Source organism: Peromyscus leucopus, chromosome 8b, assembly GCF_004664715.2.
Source record: "Peromyscus leucopus breed LL Stock chromosome 8b, UCI_PerLeu_2.1, whole genome shotgun sequence".
Classification (NCBI taxonomy): domain Eukaryota; kingdom Metazoa; phylum Chordata; class Mammalia; order Rodentia; family Cricetidae; genus Peromyscus; species Peromyscus leucopus.
The window spans coordinates 23,642,900-23,660,690 of NC_051086.1; the positions used below are offsets into that span (position 1 = coordinate 23,642,900).

The 17,791-nt window shown below is 54.6% G+C and overlaps 1 protein-coding gene across 7 annotated transcripts; it reads right to left on the reverse strand.

Moving 5' to 3' along the window:
- Window positions 1–955: 955 nt before the first annotated feature.
- Carhsp1 (calcium regulated heat stable protein 1) lies at window positions 956–17,129 on the reverse strand. Of its 7 annotated transcripts, XM_037201465.1 has the most exons (6): window positions 16,234–16,338; window positions 10,939–11,010; window positions 8,288–8,400; window positions 7,787–7,954; window positions 7,069–7,191; window positions 956–3,650 (listed from the first exon to the last, which is right to left on the reverse strand). In XM_037201465.1, exons 4-6 carry the CDS (start codon window positions 7,945–7,947, stop codon window positions 3,488–3,490), a joined length of 447 nt encoding a protein of 148 aa, XP_037057360.1. In that variant the 5' UTR covers window positions 7,948–7,954; window positions 8,288–8,400; window positions 10,939–11,010; window positions 16,234–16,338; the 3' UTR covers window positions 956–3,487. The 7 variants fall into 7 exon arrangements, with proteins under 7 accessions (XP_037057360.1, XP_028728703.1, XP_028728704.1 ...); XM_028872870.2 differs by lacking the exon at window positions 8,288–8,400; XM_028872871.2 differs by lacking the exon at window positions 8,288–8,400 and having other exon boundaries at window positions 10,939–11,007; window positions 16,234–16,326.
- Window positions 17,130–17,791: the final 662 nt, after the last annotated feature.

Genomic DNA, 17,791 nt, shown 5'->3' on the forward strand with positions numbered 1-17,791 from the left:
TGTTTCTGCTAGACAGCTGTATCTTAAGACAAGCCCTGACCTCAGTTTCTTAACTGTCAAGAGTTCAGTCCTCCCAAGTAGGGATTGCAGAGGACTTGAGGAAAGCATCCTGGGCTGCTCAGAAAGTGTCGCCTCTGCATGAGCTGCCTGTCCAGGACTCACAGTCACCAACTTTTAGGAAGCCTCAGGAAAGCCTGAGCTAACAGAAGTTTACCAAAATGCTTGGTTCCCATATAGGGGCACTGCATGGCCATAGGTGTCCCCAACCATGTCTGGGTGGGAAGACAGGCACTGAGGAGCAAATTCAGGTATGCTCGCTCCTAAGCACGTGAAACACTGAATCACTTCCTCTTCCTTACCCCAGGCTAAGTACACCTACCACAGCACACCAGACAACTTGGAGAAACCCAGGCTCATTCACTGTGGTCACCTCATCTTGTCCGGCCTCTCCCTAAACAGGCTTGATAGGCTGGTTACTTCCCCAGCCACTGGGAGTCACTGATTCAGCAACATCCCATCCCTGGCAGAACCACGCCACCCTGGGCTGTCACCCTGGGTTGTCAGCAACCTGCTACTCCTCCCCCACAAAGGCTGGTGGCCTCATTGGTGCCCTTCTGACCCACTGGACCTATATGAGCGGCAGCCCCATCTCTGGTTCTCTACATAGTCCCTGGGGAGCCTCAGGAACCCCAAGACCCTTCCTTCTCTGACATATTTATGTGACATCCTAAGTGCCGCCACAGAGCATTTACTTACAACCCACCATATGAACAAGCCCCATCCATTCCTGAGCTCAGCTTTCCTATGTTGGATAATGAAGGGACTTCTCCATCAGTTAAACATGCTGCAGAGGGTGTCAGCCATTTGCTTGGGGGGGGGCACCCTGTCCTCCAGTAGAACCTTTCCAGGTTCACACTGGCACAAGTGTGCACACAGCCTTTATAGTCAGCTCAGCTTGTTGCACAAAGCAAACTTTATTGAGGAAGAGTTAGCTGATGGGGTCACAGGTCTAGATCTGGGCATCTGTTCTTTCCTGCCCCATCACCAGCACTGGGTCCTTTCTGATCTAGAAATTGACACTCCTGTCTGAAGAGAGGGGGTCTCTTCTAACACCAATAACCCTGCAGTTCCAGAACAGTCTAGAGGCCGAAGTGATGTGACCATACAGGAAAAGCCCTTTACAAAGGACTGAGAGACAAAAGAATCCGGAGGCCATCCTGCCAGCAGAACTGGGCGCCAGCTCAGTGGGGGCAGGGCCCACTAGCAGGTCCATGATCACATCTCTAAACAACAAGGGCTGGGAATGGAGCTCTGTTGTGTGCACTCGGCCAGCATGTGCAGGGCTCTGGGTTCCACTGCTAGCAAAAGCCCCAGAACTTGGCTCTGACGGCCTTGTAACATTAGGCGCTGAAGTAGACGACCTTGGATGGGGAAGCAAGGCTTAAGACAGCTCTGACCAATGCTAAGTAGTTTCCCCCTTCCTCAGTGCTGGGGGAGCCCAGGGCCTTGGAAATGCCAACAGGCACTGCAGTGAGCTACACTGAAGCCTCTGCCTGCAAGGTGTTCTAGGGTTGGTTTGTTGTTTGTTTTGAGACAGGGCCTTACTGTATTGCTCTACAGCCTAGGCTGTCCCCAAACTCTCAGCACCCTTCATGCCTTCCCACTTGCTGGGGTCACAGGTTGCCTTCATACCTTCATATTAACTAGCTCAACCCCCACAGCGCCCTGTCTGCCCTGCCTGCAGCACTAGAGATGGGTTTCACACGAAATGATCTTTATACTTCTTTCTGGTGGCTGGCTTTGGCTTTAGTTGTGATTTAAAAATAGAAGTAGTTGGGTAATGGGTTTTTGAAACAGAGTTGAGATCTCGTCAGAACAGGGGTACCAATACTGCCCCAGTGGTCCAGACCAGAGGCTTCTTTGATATTGGGGGCACTATAGACATCAGCATGTCTTAATTCTGGATGAGGGTCTATCCCGAGGGGACAAAGGCTGGAACTCTGATGACCGTCAATGGCTTTCGGACAGTCACGGGGGTCAGGAACACAGCTGAGAGGGTCGAGTGAAGGATGTGAGTTCAAGCCCCAGAAAAAGCCAGGTGTGATGGTGCACACTTGAGTAGTCCCAGAAGCAGGGAAGCTGGGCCAGGCAGAAGCCAGCCGAGCCTGTCTGCTGAGTTCGAGACCAGTGACAGACCCTACTTTTTCTTCCTAAAGGATGGCTAGCACCCGAGGAACGGAACAGGTTGTCCTCATGCATTTGCACAAACAAAAAGTAAGTGGCTAAATGTGCAAGAGTCTTGTACAGCTAGTTTACCTCCACTACCCAGCTTGACCATTTTCTTTGTTGTTGGGATACTGGCAGGTGTTTTTTCTACTAGGTCAAAGGTGCCTTTCCCCTTCCAGGCTTGGCTGACGGCCCAGAGCCTCTCTTGGGGCCTGTCTGTTGACTATGGAACAGACTTCCAAAGCTACTTTGCCAGGACCCAGGAAGGCTCCCTGAGGTTGACAGCCTTCTTTGTCACCCCATTGTCCCTAGCTATCAATAAAAAGGCTGGATATAACACTCTATCACACAAGAGGGGCCTCACGGCAGGCATGACCCCTCTGAGCGAAGCTTTGCTTTCACTCTGGTATGGTTAGGCTCCGGTGGCACCTAGAACTCTATTTCAGCCCTCTAAGTGCAAAGATTACAAGACATGCACCACCCCCCTCCCGTCTCGACAGCTCTTCCTGCAGAGGCCGCCTCCTCGCCCCCACAGCTCGCTTCAGCACTGGCTTAAGATAGGCTTAATGCTACAGGGAACAGTACCTTATACCTACAAGTAGAAAAGACCAGCATTCCCAGGGGTGGGGGTCAGCTGAGCCCCAGACTGCTGTTTAGAGCAGGAGCTCCTAAGGGTTGGAGTCTCTCCCAGAAGGTGGAGACACACCTGTTGTAAAGACACTAAGAGGCAAAGTCCCTGGAAAGTTCCCCGCATACATAAGCCTGAACTAGTCAGGCTGACAATCAGAAGATGGATCTGACCTGGGCCCAAGTTAGATGGGCATTGGGTCATGGGGAGCCTCATAGGCTGGTGACACCCCTCAGGGAGCCAAACAGATGTGGGGGGGGGTTGTCTTTAGTCCAGGAGGAGTCCTTATGGGCTTGCTTGACCTAGGGGGAGCATTTGGGGAAATAGCATGTTTGGCCCACCCGCCCTGGGCTGGGGCTGCACGCTCTCCACTCAGCCACCGCAGGTCCCTCTCTTTTTCAAATGCTTTTAATGTTTTCAGACAGTGAGAGCTTGTTGCAATGGCTGAAGGCTGTGCTAGTGGCTGAGAGCACCCCCTGTCTACCCACAACTCCTTTCTTCCAGGAAATGCTTGAAAGGGGCCATGCCCGCCTTGAGGCCCCATCTTGTGTGGCAGAGTGTTATATCCAGGGTGTCCTGCTCCTCCTCCCCCAAAGTCTCCCTCAAACCCAGGAGAAGGGGTTCTTGCAGGACCTAGGAGCTGATGACATGCCCGGACCAGGTCTCATGCTTGGTGCCCGGTGCCAGGTGGGTGATGACCACCTCTACAGCCTGCAGTTTCTCGTTCTTGGGCGGAATAGAGCACATCTTATAGGTGACCTCGTCGCCTTCCACTGGAACATACTCCCCTTCCACACTGCAGGAGAGAAAGAGCAGTCATCAGGGCTGAGGAACTGGCTCAGTCTAGAAAATGCCTGCCTGAGTCTGGTCCCGGCTCCCATGTGAAAAAGCCAGGTATGGTGGAGTGAACTGGCCAGTGCTGGAGAGGCAGAGTCAGGAGGAGCCCGGTGCTGGCCGGCCAGTGAGAGACCCTGTCTCGACAAAAAGGTGGAGATGGGACTGGAGAGATGGCATGCTTAAGAGCCCTTGCTGTTTACTCTTGCAGAAGACCTGGGTTCAATTCCCAGCACCCACTTGACAGCTCACAACTGTCTGTAACTCCAGTTCCAGGGGATCCTACACCCTCTTCTGGTCTCCACAGGCACCAGACATACATATGGTACACTTACATACATGCAGGCAAACACTCATAAAATTTTAAGAAAAAACTAAGGTGGAGAATGATAGAAGACACCAATGTTGACCTCTGGCCTCTGAAAACACACGGACGGACAGACAGACACACACACACAACCAGTCAGTGCCCACAGAAAACAAGCCCCATAGACTCCTCACTGGGACACTAGGATGGACACCATCTTCCTAGCTACTCAGTCCTTCCAGAAACAGTGCCTCCTTGCCCTTCTACCCACCTGTGTCCTGGCCCCAGCAGCTCCTCTCTGAAGCTAAGACAGCCCAGCCACTTGGATGTTCATGTTTCGGCACTGAGCATGTGGGTGGAAAAGCCAGAGACTCGAACTCAGACCAGCTTTCCTTGGCTGTCTCTACACACTGCCCTCGGTTCCAGGGCTTCCAGAACCAAACAAAAGTGCCTAACAAGCCAAGCCTGGCAGCATGGGCATGTAACCCCAGCTACCTGGGAGGCTGAGACAAGAGGACTGCAAGCTGAAGGTCTCCCTGGCCTACAGAGAGAACTGAAGACCAGGCTGGCCAACTTAGTTGAGATCATGTCTCAAGATAAAGAGTACAGAGGAGCTCAGCAAGATGAACTGGGGGAGGAGGGTAAGGCTGCTCACCACCAAGCCTCATAACCTGAATTTGATCCCCTTAACACACATGGTAGGTGAGAACGGATTCCTGTATGTGTTGGACCTCCATACTAGGATGATGGTATACACATGCCTACACATACATACATACATATGTATTAATAAAATGAAAAAACAATTTATAAAAATAAATACATGCGGCCGGGTGGCGGTGGTGGCACATGCCTTTAATCCCAGCACTTGGGAGGCAGAGGCAGGCAAATCTCTGAGTTCAAGGCCAGCCTGATCTACAGAGTGAGTTCCAGGACAGCCAGGACTGTTTCACAGAGAAACCATGTCTTGAAAAACCAAAATAAATAATAAATGCACATATTTAAAAGGTTTTGGGTTTTTTGTTGTTGTTGTTTTTGAAAGAAGGTTGAGCCAGGCATGGTGGCACACACCTGTAATCTCAACACTTGGGAGATGGATATAGGACTGTAGTATCAGTTCAAAGCCAGACTCAACTACATTAGGAGGTCATGTAGTTGCGTCATGAGCAACATGACACCTTGTCATAAGAGTGCTGAGGATCAGCCGGGCGGTGGTGGCGCACGCCTTTAATCCCAGCACTCGGGAGGCAGAGCCAGGCGGATCTCTGTGAGTTCAAGGCCAGCCTGGTCTACAGAGCGAGATCCAAGACAAGCTCTAAAACCACACAGAGAAACCCTGTCTCAAAAAAAAAAAAAAAAAAAAAAAGAGTCTGAGGATACCGCTCAACGGCAGAGTAGTTTGCCTAGCACATGAAAGTACATATGTTAGGCAGGCAGTGGTGGCGCACACCTTTAATTCCAGTACTTGAGGCAGAGGCAGGTGGAGTAGGCCAGCCTGGTTCTACAGAGTGAGTTCCAGGACAGCCAGTGCTGTTACACAGAAAAACCCTGTCTCAAAAACCAAAAAGAAAAGAAAACAAACAAACAAACAAAAAACCGCCTATGCTGAATAAATAGCAGTGGAGAAAAGTCCCCAGTTGCTTCAAGCTAAGTCCCGAACTGGTCTCTCTCTTGTGATCAGTCACTGCAAGGCTTCCTGACTTCCTAGGGGATGGATCATGGTCTCACATCCAGGGCAGCATCCTGATGATCCTAAGCCCCAGGGTCAGCCAACATGCCCTGGAAGTGACTTGTTCTGATTCGAGACTCTCCCAGCAATCAATGTTTTCCCTCTTTGAAATGGTCACCAGGGAGCTTCTTGTAGCCATTCCAACAGTAGACCCTAGACATCTCACAGAATCTCCATCACTCACGCTTGCCCCACCCTATGCGTCCTCCTAGTCACTTTTCATATTGTACTGTGTGTGCTTATGAATCACTGGAAATCCTTCCTGGAAAGAGGTAGTACGGACATTATATACCCATGCATGCATTCATACACATGTAAAATGCATCCAGCAACTATCTCAGGTCTGTGCTGGCTAGGGAGATTTTATTTTATTCTTAGAGACTTACTATGTAGCCCTGGCTAGCCTGAAACTCAGTGTATAGACCAGGCTGGCCTCAAACTGTCGCCAACTCTCCTACCTCTGCCTTCTGTGTGCTGGGATCACAGGCATCCAGCACCATACCCAGCTTACGGGGCCTTTGCATCGGGCCTGGTATGTAAGCATGCTGGGGTGGCAGAGGAGAGCTGGATAGAACTTCCGTCACAGCAGAGGGGTGCACACCACCCTCTTTTTCAAACCATGGCTTCAGACTTGGGGCTTCTGGGAAAAAGGCTCTGGTCCCACTGGCTGAGTGAGATTGAATGTGTGGCCAGGGTGTCCGCCACTGGTAGGACACTTGCCTAGCTTTGGACTCAGTCCCCAGTTCAGCCAAAATGAAATCAGGGCGGGCTGGGTGCTTGGGCCAAAGAAGCAAGTCTGGATAGAGTTCCCAGGAAACCCAAAAGCTGCTCAGGAGCCAAACAGGGAAGGGGCTGCCGGGGGCCTTGTGGGCCACACCCTGGACTCCTGCAAGCTTCCAGGCAGGAAGGAAGAGCCTCAGTGAGCAATGGCAGGAGAAAGGGACCAGCCCTGAGCTTCCTTCCTGGAGCAGAAGAAACAGACAACCCCAGCCTCTCCAGGCCACTCCCCTGAGGAGGCCAACACACTCCCCACCCCAGGGACACCCTCCCCACAGGCCAGGCACAGGACACTCACAACCCACCATGAACCATTTGCTTTCACATACCAGGCCCAGCACCGTCGTCACCGTGCGCCCGGCATCTGTAGTGGGCACACACCCAAGACCCCATGCCAGTCACAGACATGCCCAATCACTGTCACACACGAACTGTGGTCAGCCGCACACTCCTCATACACCCTCAAGCCTGGCACCTTCCAATCACACTGTCCTATACAGCAGGGGGCCAGGACCACACCCCCTCTACCCCCAGTCTAGACCTCCAGATATGCCACAGTGAACTCACTCAGAGATGTGAAGGAAGATGTCAGGGCCACCATCAGCCGGGGTGATGAAGCCGTGGCCCTTGGACCGGCAGAAGCATTTACAGACTCCTTTGTAGACAGGGCCCTGTGAAGCCCTCACCGTCCTGACAGAGAGGGAGATGAGAGGGGACACCCATTAGTTCCATACAGTAGCCACCCACTCCACTCTCCCGGCTGTGCCTCAGGGAGACCTGGCTAGGGCCACCATGTATAGTCACACAGGCTCTGTGCACGCCCCTGGGAGCCGTCCACACAGAAGTGTAGAAATGACTGGATAACCTTGGCACATTTTCTCAGGCCTGTTTGTCCATCTGGAAACAGGGGGCTGAGATAACGTATTTGGGAGCATCCCTTCAAAACTGTTAGTAACAGCTTTAGCATCCACTCACAGGGCTTAAACTCTACACCGACTAGTGGATAGCCAGGCACTGTCCCCGCCATACAGCCGAGGAGGTCAAGGCCTCCTGGGGAAGAGGCCTCTGTGGCTAAAGCCCAGCAGCTTATCACTACGGGGGTGGGGTGGGGTGGGGCGGCTGCTCCCACAGATGAGGAGGGTAGCCCCTGGATTTGAAGGCCCCTAGTGAGTTTCCTCACTGCCACTTCTCTAGGACTCTCCAAGAGATGCCCAGAGAATAGATCCTGCTCGCTCTGGTAGCAGCCCCCATTTTAGGAAGTGTGTTTGGCCAGCCTGAGACTTACGCTGAGTAGGTCCTTGTCCTGCGGGTGGGCAGAGGACTAGGGACCACATTGCCTCGCAGTGGGGATGGAGAGCGATCCCGGGCCCGAGGAGTGTCCAACAGCCCGACATTAGTCTGATGCGGCGTCGGGGCCTGTGGCGGCGGGGGTGGTTCAGATGACATGGCTGACCTACAGAGAGAAGGGGGCTCTCAGGGTCCTGTCTCAGGACCAGACAAGGCACAGCCTGAGACTCCAGAGGCTCACTCCAGGTCACCTTGTCTGTGGTCACACCTTGGCTCGGGTGTCGGCTCAGGTGCCAGCGCTGGGCTCCCATAGCAACTACAGGCCTCCCTCCATCTCCACCGTGTAAGAAAATGCCAGGTCACGTGCTGGGGTGACAGCCCAATCAGTAGAACACGTATCACACAAGCAGAGAACCCGGGTTTGATCCCCACAATCCATGTATAATAGAAAAGCCTGGTAGAGGGCTGGAGAGGCGGCTCAGCTGTTAGGAGTGCTTACTGCTCTTGAAGAGGACTCGAGTTCAGTTCCACGTCGGACAGTTCACCTGTAACTCCAGCTCCAGGGGATCTGACACGCTTCTTCTAGCCTTCATCTGTACTCACATGCACAAACTCACACACAGACCACATATGTACATAGTTAACAAAAATAAATCTTTCTTTTTGTTTTGTTTTTGTTTGTTAAGAGAGGGTTTTGCTGTGTAGCCTTGGCTGTCCTGGAACTCACTCTGAAGACCAGGCTGGCCTCAAACTGCCTCTGTCTCCCAAGTGCTAGGATTAAATGACATGCACCACCATGGCCCAGCTAATTAATCTTTTAAAAGGCTAAGATGGTGGTGTGTGCCTGTAATCCCAGCACTGGGAAAGTAGAGGCAGGTGGATCCCTAGGGCTGGCTGGCCAGCCAGTCTAGCCTAATCAGGGAGTCCTAGGTCCCAGTGAGAGACTTTGTCTCAAAAAACACCTGGAAGATTAACAGTGGAGGTTATTCTCTGGACGGACGGATGCACGCGCGCACACGCGCACGCACACACACACACACACACACACACACACACACACACACACACACACGGTGGGGGGCGGTATATGCCAGGCAACTCCCTGTGGTAGCCCCTATATGTCCCCAACACAGTCCTTGGCATGCTTCAGACACCCAGTAAACACTGTGAGGGAGACAGTGCCCTCAGCGGGGACTTCAATGCCCAAAGCACAAATCAACACCCCCCATTCCCTTCCCGCTGTGCCCCACAACCCTGCAAGCCCTCCCCCTCAGGAGCCTGCAGACACCCAGGGCTGTTCACGGCCTGGCGTGGCTCCCTGAGGGGCTGGTATGAGCGCCTGGCCAGGTGGATTACCACTGAAGGCCCCCAGAGGAGGAATACCCTTGGAGGAGGAATACCCCTGGAGGAGGAATACCCCCCGAGGAGGAATACCCCCAGCAGAATCACACCTAGCCCCGCACTGCTCCCAGCCATGAGATCCATTCCCTCAGTGACCCCTCAGAGGCACAGAGTTCAGGCAAAAGTTGAAGGCAGTGGCTCTTACAGGCCGACCCAGCAACCAGGGGTGGGGACAGGGTAAGGCAAAAGGATTGCTATGAGCTCGAGATGACCTGGACTGCAGCAACACCGGCATTAAAAGGGGGTGGGGCTAAGTTAATGGTTCAGCGGTGAAGGGCACTGGCTGCTCTCCTAGAGGTCCTGAGTTCAATTCCCAGCACCCACAAGGAGGCTCACAACCATCTGTAATGGGATCTGATTCACTCTTCTGGTGTGCCTGAAGACAGGTCACTCATATACACTAAATAAATAAATATTTTAAAAAAAAAAAGGATATGGGCAGCATGGCCATTGTACACAAGTGACCCCAGGACAGTGGCTTGGCTCAGGGTCAAGAACAGCTACCCTAGGGTCAGCCCTTAGGTAAGTCCTTTCCCCTTTCCAGACTCAGTCAAACTCAGGGGTGTCCTTTGACATCTGCTCAGGGATGGCAAGCAAGGCCAAACACTCCAGCAGGGCCAAGGGAGCCAGTGGGACAGGGACAGGCCCGAGCAGGTTTGTGTGGCCCTGTGATTGGTCTGTCATATAAAGGAGCTGTCTTCTAAACAACCCAGCTACAATTGGATTTCCTGTTTTGTTGGTTTGTTTTTCGGGCTTCCTGGAGCCCACACAGGCCTCAACCTCCAAGTGCTAGGATTACAGCTGTGAACTGCCATGTCCATTTCTGTGCCGCTGTGGATTGAACCCAGAGCTCTGCACACTGGGCAAGCACTGTGCCGGCTGAGCTGCATCCCCAGGCCCTCGGCTCTAGGTACCCTGGGCCAGCTCACGGCCAGACTCTTCCCATTTGTGGTAACTCCACCGCCCCAGGGCTGAGTTTTCACCTGCTCTACCCAGCAAGGCCCACTTGCTTCAGCTCCAACCCGCCACCTTGGAGTCCTCGGGTTCGGGGGAGCAAGGTATGCAAGGCAAGGGTGCCTCTCTCCCCAAAGATTCAGACTTCTCCTCCACATGCCCTGCCCCTCTCTGGGGACTCAGTCCTGCCTGGCTGGAAAGATGTCACTGGCCAGCCTTCCAGAAGTGACATGGCTACCTACTGACCTCTTAGCTGTGGCCCCAGCCAGGCAGGACCACGAGTCCAGAGAAGCCCCCACCTTGAAGAGGTCCTGGCTGCTGGCCTGCTGGTCAGGTCTCTAGCACAGGTCATAGAGTCCTGGAATGTTCCAATGCCGGGAGTTCTGGGAAGAAGGCTGGCCCAGAGAGGGAGAGTGGGCCCCACCCAGGCCTCCCAGGACAGGGGGTGACATGGGGACCTGATGACATCAGCATGAGGAGAGCTGCCCTTCCCGCTTCTAACCAGTCTCCCTGCCTCTCTCCTAACCCTCCCCAACCCCAGTCAGGGACACTTGAGTTCAGATCTTCCCACCTCCCAGCTGACTATCATTAGTGACTCAACCTCTCAGGGCCTCAGTTTTTGTATCTGAGAAATGGGAATTGTTGCAGCTTTACACAAATCATGACATTGAAATGAAGTAATACATACAAGCACTGAGGGTACAGCTCTGCCCAGAACAAGCAGGCAACAAATACTGGCTATGGTCATTGCTGTAAACTGCAATCACAAAGTCACTCAACAAACATTTCTAATACCTGATAGAGGAGACACAGGGCAGAACCTGGAACCAGAGGAGGCGGTGGGGTCACAGACTGCCAAAAGGCCTGCTACCAAAAAAGATAGAAAGTAATGGGATAGGAGTGCAAAATGGACCTGGAACATGAAAAACAGTCAGACATTTGAAAAACAGTGGGAGAAGCTTGTACTTGCCTGTAACATGAGCACTTCTCTGGACCAGCCTGGGCTAGAGAGATCTGGGCTAGCCTAGGCTAGAGACCATCTCAAGAAAAGAGACAGAGGGAGGCTGTTCTGGGTACAGACAGCAGAGTGTGGAGAGGGCGGGCTGTGGTTCCAGGCCGGGGAGGCATTGTAGGAGTGGGGCAGGAAGTAGGTCCAGAGGGCGGGGCCAGACCCGGAAGCAGGTTGCACCACCATGGCTGTGGTCATCCTCTCTTCCCTGCTTTGCGCCTTCTGCCTGTCTGCTCAGACACCCTTATCATGCCCACCTCTCCAGGCTCACGTAAAAAGACTCAAAGGGGTCTTCCTCACTCTCCGCTCAAGTCCCCTCACACCTCAGATCCAGCTTCTTCCTTGGAGAGGCCTGGGAAGCCCACGGCCTTCAGTGGACGCCACACTGAGGGCAACCCTAGGGTCCCTCGACACCCGGGGGCTGGCACGGGCCAGGGTCGTGGGCACCCTTTGTGTGCCACACTCACCCTAACACAGTGGAAGACACTGAAACACGGACATGAAGTGACCGAGGCAGGGGTGGGGGCTGGGAGAGCTCGGGGGAGGCCCACAAGGCTGCTCCACTACCCAGCCACTCAGGAGGCTGAAAGGAAGCTGGGCTCGTCAGAGGCAGCCCACCCACGGCCCCGGGAGGGGGCAGAGTGCAGCTGGGGTGGGGTATCCAGGAGGCCTCCCTGGCCCTGCACACACACACACCAGGACACAGCCCACAGCAGCGGTCTGGAGCGGGTAGCTGAACAGCCCCAGCTCCCTCTGCCGCTCCTGGCTCAGGCTAGCTTGTTGCTCTCAGCAACACCAGGTGTGGCCCTGGAAAAGGCAGCGCCCACCCTCCACGGTGCTCTCCTGGGAGATGGAGATGGGGCTGACGCTCTTACCTGCAGGGGCTCTGGGCTAGACCCTGGTGAGCCTCTGCCTGAGACAAACTGAAATGGCTACGATGTGCTCACGACTGCCAGACTAGGTACACACATGTGTTTATCTGTGTGTGCCTATGTAATGTTACACGTATATGTGTGTGTGTGTGTGGGGGGGGTATTGTTTATGTACATGATCATAGGAACACACATCTGCATATATATGTGGGGAGTAGGGGCAGGGTGCGCACATCTGTGTGCACAAACTCTGGATGGGGGAATAGAGCCTGGAACACCTGGGCCCCTCTGTTACACCTTTTTTATTTGAGACCAAGTCTTATGTAGCCCAGCTGGATGCAATCCAGGGCTTCCTGGATCCTAGGCAGGCACTCTACCAACTGAACCACATCCTTAGCTGTGTGTTCCATGCCCAGCACCCCCCCTCCCCCACCCTCCCACCCCGCATGTACCAGCAGAAACCCAGAGCCTTCTAACCCTCAATGGGGGGGGGGGGACAACACCGGGCAGGAAAGACACACACCCCTCTGCCAGACAAGCTCAGCCCAGGGAGAGGCCCAGGGCCTGGGGGTAGGATGCCACACCCACCCTGACTGTCCAGCATGGAGAGCATGTCAGCCTCTTATCCTGAGAAATGTGGCAAAGGGGGCCACTAGCCGAAAATAGAAGGGAATTTTCCATAGGCCTTATAGCAAGTTCTGGAAGATTCCGGGAGCTCAACTGGGCACCAGGATGGCCTCCTCAGCCCCTCTACAGCCCATCCCCAAAACTAGTGCTCCATCCCTGTCTGTACTCCCTGGCCAGGCCCAGCACCTTCTGTGCTCTTGGCCTTAAAGTCCCCAGCTTCCAGGCTGGGCAGTGGTGCCACAAGCCTTTAATCCCAACACTTGGGAGGCAGAGGCAGGTGGATCTCTATAAGTTTGAGGCCAGTCTGGTCTACAAAGTTCTAGGACAGCCAGGACTGTTACACAGAGAAACGCTGTCTCGAAAGAAGGAGAAGAAGGAGGAAAAAAAAAAAGCCCCCAATTTGCAACATGTGCATCCCTCTCCCCCTTTTCAGTTTTTTGAGTCAGGATCTTACACTGCACAACCCAAGTTGTCCTCAAATTCCTGGTAATCCTCCTGCCTCTGCTTCCCCTGGTGTGAGCCATCACACCCAGCTGGGAAAATCTCTGGCACTAGGGAGCCAGGTGCTTCCCCGAGGAGTGTGGGAGGTGCTTACACTTCAGTGAGAGGCCTGTGATTTATGGCTCCTCAAAGGCAGAAAATGGAGAGTCAAGGAACATGAGCTTGGGGCAGCTGAAGGCTTCATCCTTGGGCAAGGCCAGAACCTCCTGAAGCCTGTTCTGCACACTGAGGTGTCTAAAATCTTGTGTGGGTTTGTGGCCAGGGAAGGCTACTGCTGGGCACTGTACTGGGTCACTTTCCAGCCCAGAGCCTGGCCACTGCTGGCAGGGGGGTGGGTGGGGGTGGGGTGGGTTAAAAACTCAGGTCACTCAGGCAAAGGGACAGAGCAGGCCACTAGAACTTCAGGGACCCTGCCATGGAGGGGGAAGCCAGTGCTTTTTCTGATGTCATAGGGGGTTCATGGGCACCAGGTATTAGACTCCCCCTTCCTGCTAGCCTCACAGGTAGGCACTTCACCATTTCCCTGTCCCATGAGAAAACTGACAATAGATTCAGCAGCCAGGGCTTCTCACACTTTAGTGCCCCCAGGGATCTCTGGCCAATGTCCAAAAGCAAACTCCAACTCCGCAGATGTGGGCGGAGTTAACATGGCTCTGCCTGTCAGCTGGGTCGGTTGGTTGCTTTTCTGGTGCTGGGAAGCAGGATCTCTGGCCCTAGCACTGGGCTGCTCCCCACCCCCAAGACTGCCTTTCTAAGGGGCTCTCAGACACAGCTGCCACTAACTACCCAGCTCCCAAGAGGCAGGCCCTCTGGGGGAGGGGACACACATGGACAGACACGCTCACCCAGCACATGCAGAGGGCCAGGGCTCCAGGAGATTGCAAGGCTCATCTCCACCCCCACCCCGCCAGGCCGTAGTCTAACAGAAAAGAGCCCGTGGCTGAGGACAGGGACAGACTGACCAGCTGAACCGGACACAGGGATCTGGGAGGGCACAGGGGTAGAGAAGGAGCCTGAGGTTTACGGCAGCCAGGCTGGCTAGCCACATGCTGCTCCATTGTTCTGGGAAGAGTGAATTCTAAGTGAAGAGAAGGGAGGGATACCAGGGGCGGGGCCATGAAACAGAGAAGAGCAAACAGCCGGGGATGAGGAGAGAGTACTCCAGTCCCCCCAGCAGCCCAGCTGGGGAACTCCCGCCTTCAAGTACAGGAACCCAAAGCAGTCCCTTCCAATAATACCACCTCAAGAACTCCCCCCAGGAACGCCCATCCACGGGACAGAGGCCACCACTGCCCTAGGTCTCTGCAAGGCCAGGTGGACCCTGTTCTCCACCAAACCTAGCCCTGAATTCCTCCCCCTAACATTCTGCTCCACCCCCCACCCCGTTTGCCTCATCTCCCAGCCTGACTCTCCCATCTTCTCCTAGACCCACTAGTTCCCTGCTTCAGTTTGGACAGGAACCGCGCAGCATCCAGTGGCTGGAAGCTGGAGAGATGGAGCCGCCACAATGCGGAGCAGGAGGTGGGCCCCATGGTGTGCACGGTCACCCTAGGGCCATGGAAGAACCCTTCCCTCCCACAGCTGCCAGATATGGGGCACAAAGCAAATTCCTGCCCTAGCACTCAGTGAAAGAGAAAGCCAGTTCCCCCCAAGCCTAGGCAGAGCCTAACCGCTTACTCAGATCCCAACACAGAAAAGATTCTGTTCTCACCCGGGGAGGGGGGGGGGTTACGACAAGTGGAGGGTGTAAGGGCACATGGTGGCATCCAAGCTGTCACCCAAGAGGAGACGGTGACGGGAGACCAGACTCTGAGGAGACCCGTCCCAGAGCAGGGGATGGCTGAGAGAGGCTTAAAGGATCACTTAGGGACCCAGAGTCACAAAGCAGCTAGAGAAAGAAGGTCCTTTGAAAAGTTTGAGTCCAACAGGACAAAAAAAATGGAGACATGGGACAATTAAACACAGATTTGTGGACTGGTTTTAAACATTGTTTTTGTTTAACCGGTTTGGTGTTTGGAGCCAAGGAAGACACTGAAATCCTGAATCCTACCTCTCCACCTCCCCAGTGCAGGGCTGCAGGCATCACTATTGACTTAATGAATCAATTATTTTTCACACTCCCTCTGACTTCAGCTTGGAGAACAGACTAAAAGCACCAAGGCTGGGCCATAGGAAGAGGGCAGCAGAATAGCCAGGAGGAGTCAAAGCAGCTCCTATTTCTCCGGGCACCTGGGCTAGCCAGCTTCCTCTATTCCCGCACACACCTCTTTCTGGTAGAAAAGGTTATTTATATATTCCTGTCGGCAGAAGCGGTCTCCTATTTTGCAAAGAGGCACCATCACCTCTCAGACCGCAGACTCTGCAGGAGAAGGCTGATCTACAGTTCACCCTGCACAGACCTACGCTGCAACCCCAGAAAAGCTGTGGGCTCACAGCCTGGCTTTTTAAATAAAAATCAAAACCTAACCTTGCATTTCCGGCCTGTAAAGGCCGCCAGCGCGGGTGAAGTTTTCCTTTGCGCCCTAGGGCCTTCCCCCCCCCCCCCCCCCCCGCCCCATCCCGGCGCAAACATCAAGCCAGCGCGCCCAGCCGCTCCTCCTCCCTAGAAGAGGCCCAACCGCGAGGGGCCAGGGCGGCTCCCCCTCTCCCGGCCTGGCTACTGTCCCGTCCGTCGCCCAGCATGCAGCTAGCAAGGCCCGGCCCTTCGGGGACCGCTCCACCTCCAGCTAGCAGCGAATCCCCCAGCACCTCCAGCCCGCCGGAAAGCACAGAGGAGGGAGCGCCGCCCACGCACAAAACAGGTGGCCTAGCGGTAAGTACTACCCGAAGTCTCGCAAGGATACCTCCTATTGCAGCCACACCTACCCGTGTCCCCTTAGGGAGGGCGAGTAACTCGCGCGCCCCAAACTAGCCCGGGCGACTGGGGCATGTCCGGGAAGGGACCCACCGCGGAGCTGGAGAGCCGGAAGGCCCCGCATTGGGGGATCAGGAGAGCAGAGCAAGCCTCGGCCCATCCCCGCGGCTCCCGGGGATCCTGTGCTCCACCACACCCTTCCCTAGAGTCCCAGAACAACAGCTTACCTGGCGACACGTTTGAGTGGAGGAGTTCGAGTCGTCCCCGCTGCTGGCCTCGGACTACAAGCAGATATCTGGGGAGGGGGCGTGGCCGTCGGGTAGGGCGAGACCACGCCCCCGAGGCTCCCGGCCAATGGACGCGCGGCCCGGAACGCGGGCCTGGGCCAGCTGGGATGAGAGCAGCGCAGCTGCCTCGGCGGGACCTTTGTGTTGACGCCCCGCGGGTACGAGCGCGGGATGCGCGCGCGGGACTCGGCCTAGGGGCAGGAAGTGTTCTCCCCGCGCCGGGCTGCCGACGCCCAGTGTCGATCCGGTGCTCGGGAAAGTAGATAATCGGGTCTCCGCCGTCGGTCCGGTGCCCGGGAAAGTGGCACAGTCGGGTCTCCGCGCGCGCCCCTCCTGGGCACAAGTCCAGCCCCCACCTGCCCTTGGCTCCAGATAAGCGAAGCGCCTGGGTTTTTGCAGGAACTACGAGATAAAAGAAAAGGCAGAGACAGAGAAACATCAAAACAAGGGAGGAGTGAAGCGGTTGTTTTGTTCTTCTATTGGCTAATTGATTCATTCTCCGTTGGCTGACTTTGCGACAGGCGGGCCTCAGTCTCCCTAATAAAGAGTGTTGCTTCCAATTCGCAGAGAGGAAACTGAAGAACAGAGGCGTGCTATGCTCTATCTCCACAGTCAAAATGGAGAGCAGGTCCTCAGCATGACCCCAGGGTCAGATTCATATTCCCTAGGCCTGGGGAAGGGGTACCCTATAGGTGTGGTGGGCAGCAGGCCCCAGGAGTCCCGGTGATATTTCCTCCCTGCTGAAACCCTCCAACCCTACCCCCAGGGCATGCTGGACCATCAAGAAAACTAACAAAGCCAACTGCTCGCGCTAGCGCTCTCTCTCTCTCTCTCTCTCTCTCTCTCTCTCTCTCTCTCTCTCTCTCTCTCTCTCTCTCTCTCTCTCTCTCCCTCCCTCCCTCCCTCCCTCCCTCCCTCCCTCCCTCCCTCCCTCCCTCCCTCTCTCTCTCTCTCTCTCTCTCTCTCTCTCTCTCTCTCTCCTGGCGGCGGGACAAGTTGGTACCAGCATAGAGGAGGTATTGCTGTTGCGGACTGTTGATCATGTTTTTGGGAGGATTGTGGAAGGACTTTGGGTTAGAAGAGGCATTGAATGTTAAGAGCTCTGTGGGATGTTCTGTGGGAGCTTGGAAGATAAGAATGTTGAGAGCAGTGCAGAGTATGGAGGCCTGGCTTGGGAAGTTTCATAATTATCAGGACCATTCGTTATTTTGAATTAAGAGTCTGTGGTTCTGGTCAGCTGGCTGAAGAATCACCTGTGATTAACAAGACACCAGAACTACTAAAGCAAAATTGTTTTGCTGGGATACTTGATGCTGGAGCTAAGAAATTAGCGGTGATTGAGAAGCTGGGTGGTGCGCAATGCAGAGGCAGGCTTGGGTCACTTCTCCAGCTTCACTGTCTGCTCACAACACAGCTGGTCTTCTCAGCTCAGGCAGGCTCCTCTCTACCACTACTGCTGTTCTTGGTGGTCATCCCATGTACTGATCTCCAAAATGCT